Genomic DNA, 21,382 nt, shown 5'->3' on the forward strand with positions numbered 1-21,382 from the left:
AGGTCTATTTCTCTTCTGCACATGCAAGACTTGAAGAAATATGTTAAACCACTACAGAGCATACTAGTAAAATTATTTGGTAGAAAATGGTTTTTGATACATGAAACCCCGAAACAGACTCTTCAGAGAGCATGGTCACTCTTTGAAGCCCTGCTTACTGTAAATTTTACTGCCTGTTCCTTGGAAAGCTTGCTGGCTTTTCTTTACAGACATATGACCAAATAAACTTAATTTAACAATTCATACGTGAACTCCTTACAGTATCCTATGACACTTAATGATTTACAAAGACTAATTTTTCATCATACAGTATTTTACACTCTTCATGAAGGTTAGTTTTTACCCCAACATTTTCCCTAATACAACAAAACTAAATGTAAATGTATCTGAAATCTAAGAGAAAGAATTTATTTCCCTAAGCTCTTTTAAAAAACCTGACATGGAATTTAGTAATTTTTCCTTTTTTTTTTTACTTGATTTAACATCATATTTTTGCCAGTACACTGTTGATTTCTTCAAATATAACTAAAAGCAGCTAATTTTTGATACAATGGCAAATATGTAAACCATGTTGATACTTTCAAAGCTTTATTGTTTACCAGCTGAGAGCTAGTCAGCCTGCTTGCAATCTCCTTGTGGACAGCCAAAGTGCACAGATAGTACAGTAAGTTCAGTTTCGAACGTGCTGCTCCTGTATTCTTTTCACTGGAGTCAAGCAGTGAACACACTCGTTTCAAGAAGTTATTCCAGTCCATGTCTTTCATAGATGACAACTTCTCAACTAACCATAAGAGGAAAACAAATAGTTAAAGATAATGATCTCTGGTGTAGCTTTAACATACTACAAAGTAACATCACCACGAATAAGTAAGTTCCAAAGTTTGAATCTAATTATAATTTTAGTACTTAAAATATTAAAGAAGCATGTTAGAATTCATGTCTGAAGATTATAGAAATCAAAAAGGTAGCAAGAAGAGAAACAAAAGATAAAAATCCAGCAATAAAAGCCTCAAAACATTTTTGAAAGTGCAAACCTGCTAAGTCCTTCATTTAAGGAAACATTTAGTGGGATTATACTTAGGAAAGGTAGCAGCTGTCCTTTATCATTACTAATTCTTAATACGTAAGTGCAGTTTCCTAAAAGTAAAATTTGGGGCAAAATCTAATGAAAGCAGTGAAATCCCCTCACAATAAATAAACTGAAAACATGTATAATCACTCCTATAGGTTGGTATCCACCTAGCCAAGACTTAGCAAATCAGAACATGAATGACTTCAGAAGGAGCACAAAGAAATCAAAGACACTTGGACAATTAACATAGATCCTGTGGTTCAATTCATTGACCACTGAACACGAATTGAGATTTTTTTCAGACTTATCAGTCTCAACAGTTAATTTCAATCTAGCAGCCATACATTCCCTCTGTTTTGGTAGTTATTTATCAATAGCTTATCTGCCATCCTGATACGCTCCAGTATAGAATATTTAAAAGCATGTTTTCTGTCTTTCATGCCAATTTTACACTTAAGTAACACCACCTTCTAATGCAGGCAAATCAACACCAGCAGAGGTGAAAACATGTTTAGCTCTCAGGTATTCAACTAATTTTTCTATATTATCTTTAATACTACTTCTTAGAAGCATCAAATTCAGTATCTTCAAAACATTCAGAAAGTTGTCCAGAAAAAAGCTACAACTCTGAAAACATTACAACAACAAAAAACATTGTCCCATATTAAATAAATACTGACAACAGTTAAACATATCAGAACATCAGTGTGGTAACTACTTAAATGCAATATGAAATACAATATTTCCCTTAGGCAGTGGAATCTGATCATTTTTGGATGAATCAAATTAAAAACATTTTCGATTACAGTCTTGACTGGGAGATTGAGGGATGTTTTGTTCCTTTCCAACCATAAAATTTCTTCAACAAATTAAGTTTTCAAAATACATACTTTATGGAAAGGTGAACTCTTATGCCTAGGAAGAGGTTCTATGTGAATTCTAGAAGGACTATATATCTGTCTGATATCCCTCTTCAAGCATAGTCCAGTATCTCCCTTAAAAAGACTAGAGGAAATATTCCAGGAGAAGAAATGTTGTACTCATGACAATGAGCAGACTCTAGTTTTCAGAAATATTTCTAGACATTGAAAATTAACAACAACAAAAAGAAAAACCCCAAAAAACTTCACATTATCTTTTGGGACAGGAGTGACATAACATTTCATGATTAAAGGTGGGACTGGCAAGGCTGCCTAGTATTGTGGCTGATCAACACTGCTCATTTTAAGATCCTGTTGCCACTTGTTCCCATGCATTTGTCAAATTTTAATATATTTGGTTGAATATTTCAGTTTAAATCTCTCAGTTGGAAATAAAGATGCTGGTTTTCCCACACTAAAACATTGATGACTGTCTCATGGCAAAAGTTTTTGAGCACAGGCTTGTAACTGAAGAAGGCAGAAGAGAAAGGAATGTCATTTAACTGTTCATACCTGAAAAGGCTACTCAAAATTGGTCTAGCTAAAAACATTATAAAAACATATACACAACTATAGTTTCAGAAAAAAATAAGAGTTCTGAAACTGTGACCATGTATAATCTACAAGGGGAGGCTACAGTTCTTACAATAGCAAGTTACAGCAGCACATGCAGAACTTGTTAAAACCTTCAGCAGATCCATACCTGAATATGCTGGGATGTGTAAAGTTTTCGAGTCAAATCTAACTGGTACTTGCTTCATTATCTGGAAAAATAAACAAACACATTACAACTAGTTTTAATACATTTCTAGAAAATCTCTAAGTAGGTGAACGTGAGAACACAAATGTGCAAAATTTGTACAGGATGGGTGTACATACTACTGCTCATTACTGAGGAATTTTCCATTGTTTTCTGGTACGTATTTCTTCCAAGCAAACATTTGAGATCCAACCCTATGGTTTTTATATAATTATATTGCTAGTATTTCCATTTAAGTGATTTTTTAAATGGGATTACAAAATTACCGGACTTTTTCAGTTTACATTTTTATCTTGCTTGTATGCAGAAAAATACTTGCATTTGGGTTTCAAAAGCTACTAAAGGAACTATGCAGGTGACAGCTCATGAAAAGTTTTAGCAATTCATTTCCATACAGTAAATACATGTATACACTAGACCATTCCAGAATATAAAAAGTATTATTATCAACAGCTAATCACTCATAAGGTATGGGGATTTTTTCCCTGCAAAACCATCATTTTCTGGTAGATCACGAAATTGGATGACTGCTCAGTAACTGAGCATTTGAGTGTGATTTTCAGTAAATAAAGGATTTTTAAAAAGGCAACTGTGTAATGGAATTTAGCCTTTGGCAGATGAAGTCTAAGTGTAAGTAGAGAGCTATTTTCTAAAAAAGGCCCTCAATTCCACAGATCTGCAGAACAGAGGGAAATTTTATAATATAAGCTGACACTTCAGCTTTTAAGATTCTGCCAACATCTAGTAAATCCCTTTCCAGGAGATTAAATTGCAAGCTCTTCAGATTTACCAGGTGTCAGTATCATCCTTTAGTCTGAAAAGCAGACTAAAGAGTCATCACCAAGCAGGCAGTGACTCTGATTACATGTCCCTGGAACTTAGTGGGCTATTCTGCATTAATTCTGAGTCTGGCATTGCATGGTAAGGAGATTATTATTACATGAGCACATCAGTATGTGCATCTACCCCTAATCTCATCTCTTATACTTGTAGTAAGAAGAGAAGCAGTGAAGGCCTAAGGCTTTGTGTCAGAGTCCTGAGACACAACTGAGGAATTAACAGTGGTAACATTCAAACACATAATTACCTCTGAAATTCTCCACTAAGAACAATGTCTCTCATCCCAAACACAATAAAAGAGTACTCTTTCATAGTTACTTTATCTAGCTGTGTAAGATTCTTAGTTTTTGAAAGAGTTAAACAAACCAAAAGAATTTTTAATACTAAAGCAATACAGCAACTAAAAGCTGTAAGACATTCCTAATGAGTTTAGATGTTCACTTCCAATGAAAAATGTTGCCTTCCCCAAATCTGCAATTTACTGAGTAAAGTTGCTAAGATTGCTTCATTTTTTCCGGCACAGAAACAAAAGGAAGACTAAAGGGGCTTCTATCATTCCTTCTACCAATACATCTGCCTATAAATGCACATTACATTGCAGAGATCTGATGCTTTTTAGCTTGCTCTTTACTACCAAACAAGTGTCAGTTCCCTGCTCAGGAGACTCATTACAAACTGTTAGCACATTAGAATCTGTATGACAGAACCAGGACGGACATTTCTTGTAACTTCAGGTGTTCTTTTAGAGAGAAAATAAATTCATACTTAATAGAAACATTATCACAGTTGCAGTCTAAAGAGTAACAAAAGTTATTCTGTAGAACTCTTAACTCCCAATCTAGAAGGCTTCATAGATGCCTTTGTCTTGAGTATAACAAACCAAAGTTTTGTGTTCATTTAAGTAACACATATCAAAGCAAGTTACCGGAAAACAAATCTACAAAAGCACTGAACATAGCATTTAGTAGCTTCTATTTCTTGTAAGATATTATTTAATATTATTATTCAATCCCAAAATAACTCATTCCTCCAAATTACCAACACAATAGGGTTATAAAGACTGCCAAAAAATTGCATGAGAGCTTGCCAGATAATTGGGTGGAACTGCTTTAAAATGAGAACTATAAAATACAGGAAAGGAGTTTCACCCTGATCAAAAATTTATCTGCAAAAATAGCCTCAACCACAAGTTCCTGAATCTTTTATTTTGCTTTACCTTTGGATTGTCAATGATTGGTGTCACGATAAGATCAGATTCAGTGTAAATAAGCTCTTTCAATTTTGACTCCATATCCTGCTGACTTGAGCACGTATTTTCAGCCTAGAACAAAAGCCAAGGTTTTTTGAAAAACTGTTTTGTAACAAAAAGACTTAATTCATGTCTATTCACAGAATATTTCATTTCAACATTATACCAAGCAGTCTGGTCATGGAAACATATTCTAACTTGCTTTTTTATCTATGTAATAGCAGATAGGACCAACTAAAAATTATGGTAAGAGAAACATATTGGAAGAAAAAGCATTAGGTCAAAATGTAGACTAAGAAGAAAGAAGATAACATGTCTTTTATGCACTGGGGCAAAAAAGGAGACTGTCTTAATTCCCATATCTGAAGTTTTGCAAATACTTTTTTTCAAACAACTTGCACACTGTTAATTGTGGAAGGATACAAAAGAAAGTTGACTTGCCACAGACTTCAGGCTGATATTCTAACTGTAAGATACCATCATCCCTCAGTATAAACTTTTTACTCACTTTTTTCAAGCATGAATCTCCTTGTGAAGAATTTTTGATTGGGGCAGTAGTACCATCATGTACTTCTACTGCAGAGTTAGTTCTAGGCGTGGGACGAGAACTTCAGCAAAAGAAAGAAAAAAATAATTAAAACCCTATAAAGATTACAGATTAAGTTTCATTGCAAACTACTTTTTTTGTTGCTCTTTTGAAACTTTCATGCCATACAGCAAATTTTCAAAGCTGACAAACATAAATTACACTATGCCTGATCCATCAACTAAACACAAATCTTCTGTCTTTAAACGTGTTCTGACAAGGTTAGGATTTGTTTGCCAGTTAGAAATGGGAAGACGGTAGTTTGTTGTAATTGTTAAATAAATATAATTTGATTATTTTCTCAGCCATAATGACACTGCAAACTGGATGCTAAACCATTATTATCTTAACTCCTAATACCAAAAAACATACAAAGCAAATTAATGTGACAAAAATTGCAATTTATTTTATCTTATTCTCTTCTGACTGCCAAGTCTTAAGCTAAGTAACGAGAATTAAAACTCCTAATTTTTATGTATCATTGTGAACTGGGTTTAGCTTTTACTTTTTCTTTTTAAAATCCTGTCTGCTAATTAGAAAATGAAGAAGGAGAGACCAGAATACTGCCAAGTTGCAACTGTCATAAAGCTGCTAGTGAACTTGGGGTTTTAGTACACACCAGTTTAAATTAAAGCATTTAAAATGAACTTCAGAATTATTGTAATTGGCAGGCCAGGAAACTTGTTACATCAAGAACTTCAAATGAACGCGTTTCCTTGATTAGCAGAAAGTAATAAACACATTTAGTTTAGCAAATCAGATTTCTATAATAGAAAAAACCACTAAATTAAAAATACAAACACCAAACAAAATTAAAGACAGGAAATCGGTGATCAAATGACTAACATAACTGTTCTCATGTTCCATCTATTTTCAATAGAAATTTAAATTTAAAGGGTACAATGAAAGAATGCCAAAATATTACCTACATAAAAATACATTAAATATCCTAATTCTTATGGTAAAAAAAGTGTATCAGGATCTGCTTGGAATTTTAGTTCCTAAACAAAAAAAATCCTATGATTTCTAGCTAGGAGGCTGGACAAATGATTATAAGCTGACATTTGCTTCAAAACAGGTAGATTTGTTAATTTTTTTTTTTAATTAATTCAACGGATTTGCTTTCATATATGTTTGAGATACAGAAAATAATACTTATTTTTTAGTTGTCAGATGGTTTCTCAGTTTAAAACAAGACAAGAGATTATTGAATTAAACTAGTTAAAATGAATGAGATCTATTCCATTTGCACAAGTAGAAGCCACTGTTGTTAAAAGCTGATTAACCCCCTAGCTAAGTAAGTTCTGGTGCCAAGTGCTAGGTCAGCAAATTACTTTCACTTCAGTGTTTTAATACTTTACTAGAAATCACATACACTGCTTTCAGAAGTTACATCACTGAAGAGAATTTCAGAACAGGTTTTTTTTAACTGTTTGCATTACATTTCAAATTTTGTGTTTAAATTAATGTACTTATAAAAAATTATGTTGCTAAAAAAACACTATTAGGGTTACATGTTATATGGCTTTTAATATCATTGTAGCCTTTCTTTTCAGCAGATTGCTACAGCAAATGCTACTTGAAATTACTAATAATATGTGTCTAGCTGTGATGATAAAAGTTGTGAGATGAGAAGTACTACTTTATTAAAACTAACTGAAATAACTTTTGTACACAGTATGATGTACAAAAGCCCTATTTCAGGTTATGCAAGAAGCTTAGAAAAGTATTTTCAAATGGGAATATTTCTTCTTGATGTTGATAGGAAAAGTATTTCACTAGACAATCTTGGTTTGTAAGGTAGTACAAACAAATCACTGTTAAACCAATCGCTATTTTTTAATTTAACACCCATGTAGTACTTAATAGACTGTCACCAATAGCTTGTGATGAAAAGCTGCAGGCAGAATTTATTAACAGATCATATGCTGAATGCTTATTCTTATGTATTTTAAACAATCATGCTTCAAGCCTATTTTATATATATATGAAGTAACTAAGTAAGAAAGATCTAAATAAATTTTTCTGTTTAGACAGACAGTTAAGTAATCAAAAGTTTACTGTCAAAAGTAAGAGTAATAAAGTCATATAATCTTTAACTACACACACGACTTTCATGGCTCTCTTTCATGGTGGAGGAAAGCATGCTATCAGAAGTTTAAAATATGCAGTCATCACAATTAGAGAAAGCCTTACAAGGTTCCTTTAATAGATTGATAAGAACTTATCAAAACTAAATGAATCACTTAATGCAGTTTTGGGTTCTCAGAGTTCCCAAATGTATTTTGTTATTTATTAACTGGTAATAGAAAATTCAGAAGGAGACACAGACACAGTGTTATAGTCATAATAATAAAATGTTTGAAGAGACAGTGGGGAAAAAAACCAACACCAAACCTACAGGATTTCAAGGCACTTTTCATACCTGAGAAGAAACATGGATTCATTTGATTCACCATCAACTACACTTCTGGGGCGCAAGTCAGTCTGAGTTTCTACTGAAAAGAGAACATGAACTTGCATTCAGATGTTAAAATCAAATAAAACATAGGGAATAAGCATGTTGGTAGGATTGATAAAATAACTAAAAAATAACATAATGAGCAATATTACCTATTTTGAAAGAATTGCTTGGTGGTTTAAGACCTGCTCTTGAGGATGACAAGTTATCTAGATTTTTTTGAGCATCCACTGACTCTTTGGCACTCCAAGAAACTGATGACTCCGTGTCTTCCCTGCTGTTTAATAAATTATATTAATTACAGATTAAAAAAAAAAAAGATATCATATCCATTATCTGTTGCAATTGTTAGCATACAGCTTAGTTGTCATTCTCTAGAACAATATACTCTTGAAATACGTGTTGCACATACTTTTTATATTGGTAATGGCAATGACAAAAAGTACATTTACAGCAAAAAACTTGGAGAATATTAAAAATTCTCTCTATCATTAGAATTTAAATGAAAGACATCAGAAAAGTTAAATTATTAACCCATAATACAAGAGATACTAAAGAAATACTAAAAACATTACAGACATTTCATTCTTCACAGTAAAAAGTCACAACAAACCTATCTCCAACAATGAAGTCTATAGCCTAGATTAAAACCACTTTTTTTGTGCGTGTAATGACTTACATGTCACACTTAAATGCAATTTTATTGGTTTTGGTTGTTTGGGATTTTTTTAACATGTCCTTATATTATTGACATGGAACTGGGTCATAAAACCTTCATGAAGGCTCTCCAGGATATCAAATATTAATCCAACCCACACTGTGAAGAAAATAGATACATGGGTCTCACAGTGGGAAAAGACACAGTATTGAGGCTCCTTGACATGTCAAGCCAATGTTTTACATTTGTCATATTTGTCAGTGAGTGCATACATCAGCAGATATTTCACAGGCATTAGAAAAATCTCAAGAGTATGGCCAAATAGCCCAATATTTTGTAGGAGATTAAGATTCCTCTTGTTCTCCAAAAATTCCCTAAAATAAGCTCTAAGACCTAAGTCTTGCTAAAACCTTGAATGAAATCTTAGTTTATGGTATAAACTTTAAATATTAATTTCTTATTGCAGGTCAAAGCAGTAATAAAATTACAAGACAGAGCTGTACCTCAAACTATAATAAACATTATTAAGAAAAATACTGCAGCACTGGTATCTGAAATAGGTATAGAACAACATGAGAGAAAATTTTAAAGTAGATATAACAAAAACCACTCAGCATTCTAAAACTATTTTGACATTAGTTCCCCATGTTGGAATGTGAAATATCTTTCAAATACTTAGAACAACATATCATAAAAAACAATGCTAAATGTCCTAATTCAAAACTAGAAACACAAAAACCAGCAAGGTAACAGGAGTTCAGAAGAAGCCTAGGTTGTTAATACGTAGAAGCCATTTTCACAAAAGCTTTGGGTGTTTCTGCAGTGTATGTAGCAGTGGAGAGTATTAAAAATTTAGAAAAAAAAACCCCCTAAATTAATGCCTTATGTCATAAGCAAAGAATATGGGTCAGCTGCATTTGCAAGATTATAAGGCTGAAGCACAGCTCTAAGATATGCACTGATAGGCTTTGTGATGCTCTAAGCCTAGTGAATAAAAACAAACAAACAAATCACTAAAGATAAAACTGACCCATATTGATAAGATTCTACAAAACCTTTAAAAAAAATTGTAAGTCAGATTCATACAATAATTTTATATAATATATAAACAGATAAATAAAAATGAGAGCATTTAGCTCAGAAGTGAATTTTAACGCATTCTATAGCCAACAGGAAGGAGTCTGTTGAAAGTGAATGGACAGTGCAACACACTAATAGGATAATACAATTCCTAAACATCCCCAACTGCCCACTGATTGATGTAAAAATCAATTAATTAATGAAAATTCTAAAGAAAGTTCAAAAATTATAAAATTTACAGACAAACTTAATAAAATTTTTATCTTTGCTTATATTTATTTAAAAAAATGTCTTCCTTGAACATTCAGTACCTCGAGCTTGTGCCCTGTCTGTCTGCAGAATCACCACCACAATGGCCAAGGGATCCTTTCCAGAATGGATGCTGCAATAGGTCTGTCCAATTCAGCCTTTTGAAAAGCAACAAACAAACTGTAAAAGCAGTGGCTAAGTACAGCTCCACAGAGACATACCGGACTAGATTTTGAACCCAGTAATACTACAGGGCAATTAATCCTGTCATTTGCTTTTATTTGGACAACAAGTAAGTTTTCTTACAGAACAAACTTTTTGCCTTAAATCAGAATGGAAAATTCACATAACAGGTATGAGAGTAAGAATGAATGAAACTGCAGAGTCAATCCCACATGTAAATTATCTGACATAGCCTATAAATTATAGTCTTAAATTTTTTAATAATGTAACTGTATCAGGTATAAGTTAAGGCTAATAAAATACATGTGCCCATTGCTCTGGAAAAGCAAAGCCATCCAATTCTAAACTGCTTCTCATTCTGTTACAAAGTTATCTATTTAGCACCAGGTACAAAAATTAAAAAAAGATGCACTTAATGAAAACATTAATTCTATGTATCTTCATGTAAGAAAAAGCAGCTTGCTCTTTTATACGAGGCATGAATTTTTTTTTTGCATTTTTTGTCATCTAAAAGATACTATACATACAATATCATGGTAATTATTTTCTCCAGAGGTGACAACATAAACAGCAGCCATGGATTAGGCAGTTTACCTTTTATGAGGATCCTTCTGAAGTAACCCATCAAGCAAACTGATGAACTCAGCAGAAGGTTTGTGAATAGCAGAACCTGTAAATAGAAGCACTTCAGATCAGTATTGGACAGCAAAAACAACCATCACCCAATGTAAACCACGCTATTATCTACAGATCATGCTAAAAATCTTTCTTGATAGTAATTTCATCTGAAAAAAAATCTCAGTGTATAAAGAACCTTAAATATACACTCTTTGCACTTTAAAGAATCCTTTAAAAAAACCCCAAACAAACAAACCACTAATGCTTGGTCATCGAACTAATTAAAATTGTTTGCAACTTTAAAAAAAAACCAACTCTCCAATTATCAGCCAGCCACCAGGAAGAAATTAAGTGGAGTTAAAATCTGCTTAAATTGAAAAAGAGCGACTAATATATAAGCATCTCTGTGAATAACACTGGTGTCCAGAATGACCAAGATCAAAAATTCCATCCCAGTAGGTAGATTCAGTGTTAACAATTAGAAGTAAATTATATATGTCTCTGTCAAAAGGGAAACAAGCATTCATCACTAACAGGAAATTATCACAGGAAGGCATTGTTAATGTTCACACTTCAGACAACTAACTGATTCCTGCAATCAGCCTCAGAAGAAAAAGGGTAAAACAAAACTTGAACTTTCTAAGTATTACTGTGATGTGATCCATTAAAGAATAACAGAACCCTACCCTCCGGTCCTGGTTGCAAAGGATCTTCAGATAAAATCTTTTCAATTAATTCAGAACGGCTTTCTGAGAAGAATGGTGGTTTTCCTACAAACAAACAGAAGTGTATTTCACAGATTAGGCAAACTCCAAAATGGTTGTAAGGTGATTTATCATGAGCTCATTTTCCTAAGAAAGCATCCAAAGAAATAAACAACCTTGGCCTGAGTACTATTTATCACGTTTTCTTGTCAATTTAAATTCCAAACCTTGGATTAAATTCTTTTATCATGAACAGCAAAAGAAACCATAGACAGAAGACACACCAAAGATGGCTTGATGGAGGTGACCATGATAGCCCTGTATGAATCTGCAGTGAGACAACATGAAAAGGCAGAAATCTCAGTATCTGTGTTACTGTGTTGATTCAACAGATCAGCATTTTGTTTAAGGTTTAAGAAGGCTGCAGTGTAATTCTCTTCTGTGATGAAGCTTCCTTCCAGGTGCAGCTAATGGGTAGTTTATCTGTAGGGAACCAAATTACTCTATCTTTACAATAGTGAAGCAGTTTCCTCTTTCAAAGGTTAAAATACTGCACACAGAGTTTAATACAAGGAGATTAAAACATTGCACTGTCAGAAGTCAAGGGCTGCCATAATTTTATATCATAGTATTTAAACCTTACATGTTGGTTACGACTGTTGTCAATAGGACCACTTAACAGTATTGTTTCACTTGATTATTGGACAAAGACACTTTTTCTTTTTTGTCTTTTAAGCACAGTTAGTATGTTCTTCAAGAAATCTTCAAAACCTGTCTTAAGTTTTTCTATGTCCTAACTTCCCTAGAAAGTCAGTAAGAATTTACTCCAGGACCATGACCTACGTTTCTATTATCACAGACATTAAATATATATACAAACGTACAACCTGAGAACATTTCATAAAGTAAACATCCCAGGGACCACAGATCACTGGCTTTGCAGAAGTTGTCTCCCTTTATTGCTTCAGGAGCTGTGTATAACGGAAAGCCTACAAAATACAGTATGTATAATTAATGCACTTTGGTTATTCATTCAGCATTCATCCTTTTCAACACTTCAAATTTTATCTCCAAACTTCACTGAGTTAGAGATTATCTTCACTCGACATATAAGAAAACTGAATAGCAAAGGTAAGTAGTTTCAAAGGAACTTCTCTCCTATAGTGTAACTGGCTTATGTAGGATTATATATTCTACTTTGTTGTTTATTTCACTTCTATTAACCAAACTGACTTGTGCTGCACTTTTCAAACACAGTGATTAATACAAAGAATGTTCTGACTTGTTTTAACAGCTTTCAGAGCCAAGCAATTTGAGCAGAATGGGAAACCATCCTCATGTGAGCAGAAATAATTATGTTACATCAGATTTGGGATATCTTTTTTTAAAGCTATTCCAAGAAATAAACCCCCATGAATTTATAAAGTTCTGTTACAAAAAACAAGGTAGTTAGCCAAGGAAATCGCTGATCTAAACAGTTATGGCTCTTTTCCCACTAAAGCACTACGAAAACATCACATATCAAATTATAGCAGCTTATTCACAAATCTCTCGTTTGATACAGGAAAAAAATATACAGTTCTTATTTCTACAGTAGTTCCCATCAGTTTTCAAAAATCTCTAAAAAAATTACACAAACTCAGTAAAAGTGTAAATTCCATAGTCCCTTAAAAAGTTTATTTTGGATTCTTTTCTTCTTGGTTTTTTTTTTTTTTAAGTGACAAAAGGTCATTACCATACATATCAAAACAGCTATTCTGAAGAGTAACAGGAAAGAGAATAGATTTGTATTTCTTCCTGAATAAAGACCTGATCTTGGTCTTACTATTTCCAGTGTGAACTTTCAGAAGAAGACAGCAAGGAGAGCTCTCTTTGTTCTCATAAAATATTACCAAGAATTCCATTGTTTCTGATAAAAGTAACTGATACATGAGACATCATTATCTTGGAAATAGAAGTCTCTGAGATGTTTCAAGATAATGACTAATAAAAGATTCAGAACATTAAAAACAAGTTTCTGAATTTTTCTTATTCAATGAAGAAATAACACAGTATTTTCAGTCTACTGCATTTGTATGGATCTGCTTGCTGAAACTGAAACACAGTAACTTGCTCATACTTTAAAATGAAATTATCATTCTTTAAGGTAGTGAAACAGTTGACCTCAAACTAGAATTAAGTTAGACCATGTACATCAAAAAGGACAATGAAAGTACAGCAGTGCAGACTCCAGCGAAAGAAGCAGTAGTTCTGTGTAGTACTTCCTGAATTTTCTGTACACATTTTACACTAACTTAATGGAATTTAGTTCCAGACCTTACAGAGAGCATCTGCAGCACAGAATTTTAAAAAGTCCACAAATAATTCCATAGCTCAATTTTTTCTGAGACAAAACAGGATTAATTCTAAACCATTTTTCTTTATCATAATGATTGATATTCCAACTTCCATTCTGTCTCTTTGGTGTAAGTTAATTCTGTGTAGTAAAAAGCTCATACCCTGAACTATATTTGTAAAGCGTCTTTGTGGAGTGCTTTCATTAATATCTTCACCTTCTTCAGCTCCAGCTGAAGCAAAAACTTCTTCCAAGTCTTCACCATCTGCTTTAGCCAAGCAAAAACTACTGAATTTCAAAGTCCCAGACCCTTCCAGTAGAATCTGTAAGAACAAACAAAATCCAGTGTGCTAGTATCATATACTAAAACCGAAAACTGCTGAAATTTCCAACATGAAGTACAAAATAATTTATTATAAAAATAATCACAATTTCAAAATATTTAAGGAATAGAGATGATGTCTATAACCAAAATAATTGAAGTTTTGCTTTGAAGTCAATGCCAATACTTTTGGTTACAAGAAAAAAGTATCCCAATAGAACTCTTAAGAGGTTCAATGTGCACTTTTGTTTACTCATTATTAAATCTAAATAAACAATGATGTTACCAGAGAAAAGAAAGTTGAAGTAGAGTAAAACTGCATAGGAAAATAAAGTCTAGTAAAACCAAACATGGCTTCATTTGAGAAAAAGGAATTTTTAGTTAGCAGAAAATGCCACAGATTTTTTCCAATAATGATGAGAGTTTTCTCTGGCCAATCAGTGCTTATTCTTCTCAGTTAAAAACTTCATAATCCCAAAAACTTGAAGAAATAGCCCATTCAGCCAGAAGTAGGGGGCGGGGCACAGAAGAAGCCTTAACTTTAGCATTTTACTTTCTGTTTAAAGGAGTATTTTACAGCAACATTCTTCTTTGGAAGACTACTGAGTCGTCTACATCATACTTTATTAATGAATTTTTAATGCTTTTGGGTCCACAAATGACAGGAACTGAGTAGAATTGTGGAACATTTAACCAAAGATTCAGAGGATGGCAACTTGATCACTTATAGATCAAGGACAAAACCAATTACTGTGAAGCAAAAATTTTTTACTATAGTCATATTCGGGTGACTACATGAATTAAAAACAAACACAGACTTTGGCAAACCTCTACATAAATTACACACACACAAAATGATTTATACACAAAGATTTATATTTTTATTCAGGAATAAGACGGTAATTTCCATGGCATCTGCAAACAATAGAGAAGGTTATCAACAAAGAAACTTTAGTTAACTTTGCTCCCTCATCAGCATTTTCTATGACTGCAAAATATTCTGCACCATGACAGAATAATAATAAATTTATGGGTCCAAGGACAGAGAACTAAAATCCTTCATTAAATGAAGCTAGTACACCAAATCAAAAAGAATAAATCACATCATATCAGACATACACCAAGGAAAGAAATCAATTATATCATAAAATATTCAAGCTACAGACTTGTCTCTGATTGTCTTCACATATATATTATATTGTCTTCACTTATATTATGTTATATATTATCTCATCTTCACTTTATATATTATGAAACTCAACTGACCTCCCAACTGAGGTAAGCCTCTTCCTAACAGTAAAATACAAATAACAAAATAAATGTTGATGGCATGGAAAGTGACATCCAGTCGACATATAGATAATGTCCCTCCTTACCTTTCCAGGTGTCAATTCACAATAGATAATTCCATGCTTATGGATATGGTATAAACCAGTAACCAGCTCAACACCAAATTCTCTCACCACATCTTCTGGTAGATGTTCGTCCTGAGCAATGACAGATTCTAGAGAACCACCTGAAATACACATAGTCAACAAGTGCATATAAAGAAGATGTCATACAAGTAATGCCCAATTACATAAACTTCTTCAAAAGATGTCAATCAAAAACCATTCTCAGTGGATATTAAAAATATTTCTCGATATCTAATAGTTACAAAATCCAAGATGTACAAAAAAATTATTTTCAATACTGTGACAAAATCTTAGTTTTGTCTGGAAGAAAACTGAGTGCATGACTTCAAAATTACTTCAATATTATTTTACAAAGGAAACAGAAGAGAAAAAAGAAATCCAGAAACTGTGTCACTTCACAATGTAATAGTACCCCATGCTTTTATTAAAATTCCTTCACCAGATTCCTGCTGCATAAGTTAAAAGAATAAATAATACCAACAGCAGGCTATCAACTTCTGTGAACAATTGCTAAAACTAAGGGCAGGCAATTTTCCTCTGAATTCAGAGACAACAGAAATAGTAGAACTGTGTTACAGTCTGAGGTCAACAAATGTCGAAAAGATAAATTATTTTGTTGTATTTCACTTCCTAGGTTTCTCACACAAATCCCAGCTTCAGGTACCAGTAAGTCCTAATCATAGCTCTCCGGACTTCTTACCCTAACATGCGACCTTTCTCTGTCCTTTCAAAATCACCACTCTCCTTCTCCATTAAGTTCCAACCTACCCTTCCTTTGTTTCTGATCAGATTACACTTACAAAGCCTTCCAAATAACCCTCCCATATATCCTCTATCCCCTGTATTCTTCACTGGGCTTCACACTCACTCTCTACACTTCTCCCCACTAATTGTTACTGTTTCTGTGTCCATACAAAACCTTCTCTTCTTCCCCCATCACCTACTTCCTCATTTTCCACTGATTCTCAGATATGTAATCAGACCCATCCCATTTGAGTCATTCCCATCCTAAATATTCATGGCACTTAGGCTTCTTCTAATCTCATTTCCCACAAATTCATTGCTCATTCTTTCTCCTCCTTCCTGTTCCAGTCCCCTATTCTGAACTCCATGCTCCCATCTTGCCCAAAATCCGTTTTCTCAGCCCCATTTGGTCCTTTACTAATCCTGCACCTAATCTGTTTGCCTGAGACCAGAGTTTGCATGCCATGAGTTATCTATAGGTCTCCTGGGTTATCTGCTGTTTATATCCTAGCCAAATCATGTTGATTAAAAAAAAAAAACCACAACAAACTAAAAAAACTCCACAAATTTAAGACCCCGAATGAAAGAGGGATTAGGAAAACTTTTCATAGAAAAGGATACTAGATCTTTTATCCCAAATTGGATAGTAGGTTTTCCTGAACTTTTTTCCCCTTTGATCAGTCATTTCATTACAGTACTCTTCCAATTATTCAACACTGCTGAATCTTAAAATTATTTTATTTCTAAGCCTTTTTATGCTGGTTAATGAATCAGTTATTCCTTTAAAACCAAGGCCATACTACAGAGCTATAGTAAAGAATTTTTCATCATGTTTAATTACTGTTTCTTACAATGTAATTTAGAGGACTACATATAGAATAATTCCATAACACGGCCAAACACACAAATAAAAAAAGTAGTGAAACCAGCAACACAGAAGTATTCTGCATCTGATAACAGAAACTATCTTTGAGACAAGTAAGAGAAATCTTCCATATTTCAAAAGCTGTTTACAAGTCTCAACAAAATTAATAAGAAATCCATGTCTTATTCCATGTATAAGTAAGTTAGCTCCAAGACACTCATGCTGCAGCAAACTATAATACTGCAAGGTAAAACACCTGATAATTGTTCAACAATAAAAGGCTGCTGGTCTAATAACCTAAATATGTGCCCCTAAGTTAGACTAAGCAAGCAGACCAAAGCCTCCATATGAGCCATTAACTTCACTTTAAATCACTGAAAGAATGACCTGACTTTTTTTCTCAGAACTTTTAAGTTCTCTTCTTCAGTAATTTTTCAAACAGAATTCTGGATAAATAAAAAGGCTGGGTGTAATACGGATTTTTATTACTAAACAAACTCCAGATACCAAAATTTTAACATGTATCACTTGCATATTGGCTTTCTTTTCTTTCCTTTCCATGTGGAGGAAAGCATGCTATCAGAAGTTTAAAATATGCAGTCATCACAATTAGAGAAAGCCTTACAAGGTTCCTTTAATAGATTGATAAGAACTTATTAAAACTAAGTGAATAACTTAATGCAGTTTTGGGTTCTCAGAGTTCCCAAATTATGGTTTTCACATGTAAGTCAAAATACTTGTACTGAATAGGAAAAAAAATTATATCATTTACTTCAGCTGCTGAATTGCCCTTTGATTAAAAATTAATTTGAACAATATTAAGTCAATAGTTCATTAAAACTTGATTTGTTCCTTGATGTCTCTTAAAAGAGTCCTTAGAAAACTTCTCAAGTAATTTTTACTGAGCTACCCTTTGACTATTCACTATTTGCTTTTATGTTCCCTGACTGGCCATCTCTCTTCAGCTCTTAAAAACCAACAGTATGTAACTCAGCTAACTTTTCAAAGATGCATACAGTGAAGCAGAGAAGCATAATTTCAATTGATTTCTAAAAATGTTCCCAAGAGCAAAACCACTTTTATATATACAAACAGGATTCTCAAGTTAATAATCAAATAATTATGCTTTTTTCAAAGATCTAAGCATTTGTTGTAAAGAAGCTGTAAGAAATCTCTTACATTCCATAAATGTTTACTTTTTTGAGCTTATCTCACCTGTGCATAATTCCACTACAAGCCAGAGATGGTTGCTTGTTTCATACCATTCGTAAAATGTCATTATATTCTTATGTGTGAGTCCCTGAGTCAGACGAACCTAGAATGAAGTTTTTAACATAATTAAGTGGGGGAAAGACATAAATAAATATATATATATAGATTTAAGGCATGGGAATAAGAAACAATACAATCTACTCTAAATTAGCTACTTGTTCTTTTGCCTTTTCTAGTGCACTAACATTATTCTTCAAATATTTTAGTTTTACATGTATGTTAAGAAAAGACAACTTTCCTCACAGACCCTGCCCAACTCACCTGTTTTTAAAATAGAGAAAAAAAAAATTAGGAAGTTCCCCAACTCAAAATTATAAATATTATTTAACCTTCCTGCACCACTAAAACAACAACAAACTGGAAATCAGAATTTGGAGTCAAACTTGCACTCCTATTTTTTTTTTTAAACAAGAATACAAATGAGAGATAATACAGCAAGAAGAAGTAAAAAAAAACTTTTCCATCATTTTTAATCTTATAAGGCAAGAAAAACCATTCAAGAGACCCTGAAAATACATATTTCTACAATACCTACATGGCCTAATCTCCAGAGAAGCCTCTGTTTCTTGCTAGAATGGTATGTAAGGTATCCCCAACGGATTTGTAAGACTAATACACTTCTAAGAACAAAAAAGTTCCCAAGAAATTATCATTGAAACAATAAGAAGGAATAGGAAACTATCAGGTTCACATGGCAAGGTTTTGGTATCCAGGCAGGGAGGTCTACAGGACTGGCTTCTGTGAGAAGCTGCGAGAAGCCCTCTGTATCTGACAGAGCCAATGCCAGTGAGCTCCAAGACAGACCCACTGCTGGCCAAGGCCCAGCCCATCAGTGATGGATAACATATTTAAGAAGGGGGAAAAGCCCAGCACAACAGCAACTGCAGCAGGGGACAGGAGTGAGAACATGTGACAGAAACAACTCTGCAGACACCAAGGTCAGTGCAGAAGGAGGGGCAGCAGGTACTCCAGGAGCTGGAGCAGAGGGTCCCCTGCAGCCCCTGGGGAAGACCAGTGAGGCAAGGCTGTCCCCCTGCAGCCCATGGAGGTCCATGGCAGAGCAGAGATCCACCTGCAGTCCTTGGAGGACCCCACACCAGAGCAGGTGGAAACCCAAGAGAGGCTGTGACTCTGTGGGAAGTCTGTGCTGGAGCCGGCTCCTGGCAGGACCTGCAGACCCACAGAGAGAGGAGCCCATGCCAGTTTGCTGGCAGGAAATATAACCCTCTGGGAACTCACACTGGAACAGCCTGTTCCTGAGGGACTGCACCCCATGGAAAGTATCTTCACTTGAGGACAAATGGTATTCTTTCATCGAAAATAATTTCTTCTTGCTAAGTAAGAAATCGGTTGTTTACTGGAAGTTACTAATACCACTGGATTTGCACAACTAACAACAAAGTAAAGCAAATTACCCCACGTAACTGTTTTTACAAGTTCACTGACACAGCACAGAAACAGTAAGACTGCAAACATGGGTTTATGCATGCAACCTAAAAACCAATAAAATCACATGAAGAAATAAATACATTAAAATAAGACTGTATTTAAAGCCTAAGAACTTAAAATCTTGAGAAGTTGATCTAAATGTGACAAACTCCATTTAAAGAAGCACATGCTACTTTTCTATAACCTGCACTGCAAGAATTTCATAGGCTGCATTTTTTTCCCAGATTTAGCATGAAAAACCCCACGTTACTTACCCAGTTTGCTACTCCAGCTCTCTTGCATTTATCACTGCAAATAACAGCAATGAAATTAATTGTCCCTTTTCTTCTTCCTTTGTAAACAACTGTCGTATTTCCTCTTCCAATCTCCTCATACAAAACGAAGTTCTCCATGCTTTAGGATGCGTCACAGGCAACAGACTGGGAACATGGCATTAGTCTCACAAACAAATAAACCTAAAGAAAGGAGGAAAAAGGGGAAGCCTTCAAATTTAATAGTCATTCATGTATAGCATTCACCCTCCCAATTATCATGAATAGGGATTCTTTACTTCCAGAAAGATTGAATATAATTACAGAAGACCTCCTCTCAGGACATGTGATCAAAATTTTGAACAGGTGAATTTTACACTTCCAAAGCTCTTAATGGATCCAAACAGTAATAAATGGGCTAGTATATACAAATTCTAAAAGGTATATCTGTAGAAATGCAAGAGGCTACAGAGAAAAGAGAAACATCTCTGGTTCTCAAGAGTAATGGCTATGCCTTTATTTCAGTACACAAAGCAATGGAGCACAGAATCATAAAATCATCGAATGGCTTGGGTTGGAATGGACCTTAAAGATCATCTCATTCTAATGCCCCTGCCCTGGGCAGGAACACATTCCACTAGAACACTTTACTCAATGTTCCATTCAACCAGGCCTTGAACACTGCCAGGGATGGGACATCCACAGCTTCTCTGACCCACAAAACAGACTTTCAACAGCTGGATTTTGACATGAAGTACGAAGAGCTCAAATAAAGTGACACAGAAAGTGAAAAGATGAGGAAGGAAGGCCGTCGTGGAAGACTCACAAGCCACCACCTGTAACGAAGCAGGTGTGAAACTCCACAGAAGCACCCAAAGCAGCAGCCTCCAGGCACCGAAGGAAGTGCATTTGCTCTGGGCCGGACACAGGACCAGTGCACCAAGGAGACGCAGTTCCCTCTCCTTACGAGGGAACTGATGGCGAACTGAGCAGCCCGTGCACGACCCGCGATCTCTTGCGCTCCCACCTCTGTCGAGGGCGGTCAGGGCTGAGGCGCTACACAGCGGCCCCCAGAGACCCACCTGCGGCAGACGGGAGAAGGGTGAGGGGTCTTAGGAGCGCTCCAGCGGGGGCTTCCAGCCCCGCTCTGGGTCCGCTCCCGCACTCGGACCGAGAGACGGCGGCGGAGGGAGCGAGAAGGCGGTGAGGGGCGGTGAGGGGCGGTGAGGGGTGGGGGGGGCGGCTCGCGGCCCCTGGGCGCGCGCTCCGCCAGGTAACGGCCGGGAACGTGCGCGGGAAAGTGGGAAAGAGTGGGAACGACAGCCGTACCTGTGTGCCGGGACATGGAA

The 21,382-nt window shown here is 34.9% G+C and overlaps 1 protein-coding gene across 11 annotated transcripts in view; it reads right to left on the reverse strand.

Annotated features, from left to right (window-relative positions):
• ULK4 (unc-51 like kinase 4) overlaps positions 1 to 21,382 on the reverse strand; it is a 252,965-nt gene that overhangs the window by 231,044 nt on the left and 539 nt on the right. For 5 of the 11 annotated variants that reach the window (XM_042044411.1, XM_042044406.1, XM_042044404.1 and 2 more), the window contains exons 2-15: positions 20,037 to 20,237; positions 18,277 to 18,376; positions 15,414 to 15,553; positions 13,879 to 14,038; positions 12,268 to 12,369; positions 11,363 to 11,446; positions 10,653 to 10,728; positions 9,938 to 10,033; positions 8,041 to 8,165; positions 7,853 to 7,925; positions 5,350 to 5,449; positions 4,809 to 4,913; positions 2,696 to 2,756; positions 600 to 781 (exon numbers count right to left, since the gene is read on the reverse strand). In XM_042044411.1, the coding sequence (XP_041900345.1) occupies positions 600 to 781; positions 2,696 to 2,756; positions 4,809 to 4,913; positions 5,350 to 5,449; positions 7,853 to 7,925; positions 8,041 to 8,165; positions 9,938 to 10,033; positions 10,653 to 10,728; positions 11,363 to 11,446; positions 12,268 to 12,369; positions 13,879 to 14,038; positions 15,414 to 15,553; positions 18,277 to 18,376; positions 20,037 to 20,174 (1,542 nt within the window). In that variant the 5' untranslated portion in view covers positions 20,175 to 20,237. Of the gene's footprint in view, positions 1 to 599; positions 782 to 2,695; positions 2,757 to 4,808; positions 4,914 to 5,349; positions 5,450 to 7,852; positions 7,926 to 8,040; positions 8,166 to 9,937; positions 10,034 to 10,652; positions 10,729 to 11,362; positions 11,447 to 12,267; positions 12,370 to 13,878; positions 14,039 to 15,413; positions 15,554 to 18,276; positions 18,377 to 20,036; positions 20,238 to 20,859; positions 21,271 to 21,382 lie in introns of those variants that run through there. The other 6 variants (XM_042044405.1, XM_042044403.1, XM_042044407.1 and 3 more) reach the window with 5 other exon arrangements.

This window comes from Corvus kubaryi, unplaced genomic scaffold, assembly GCF_017639235.1.
Source record: "Corvus kubaryi isolate FWS band 111438036 unplaced genomic scaffold, C.kubaryi_AGA036_p1.0 37398, whole genome shotgun sequence".
NCBI classification, from domain to species: domain Eukaryota; kingdom Metazoa; phylum Chordata; class Aves; order Passeriformes; family Corvidae; genus Corvus; species Corvus kubaryi.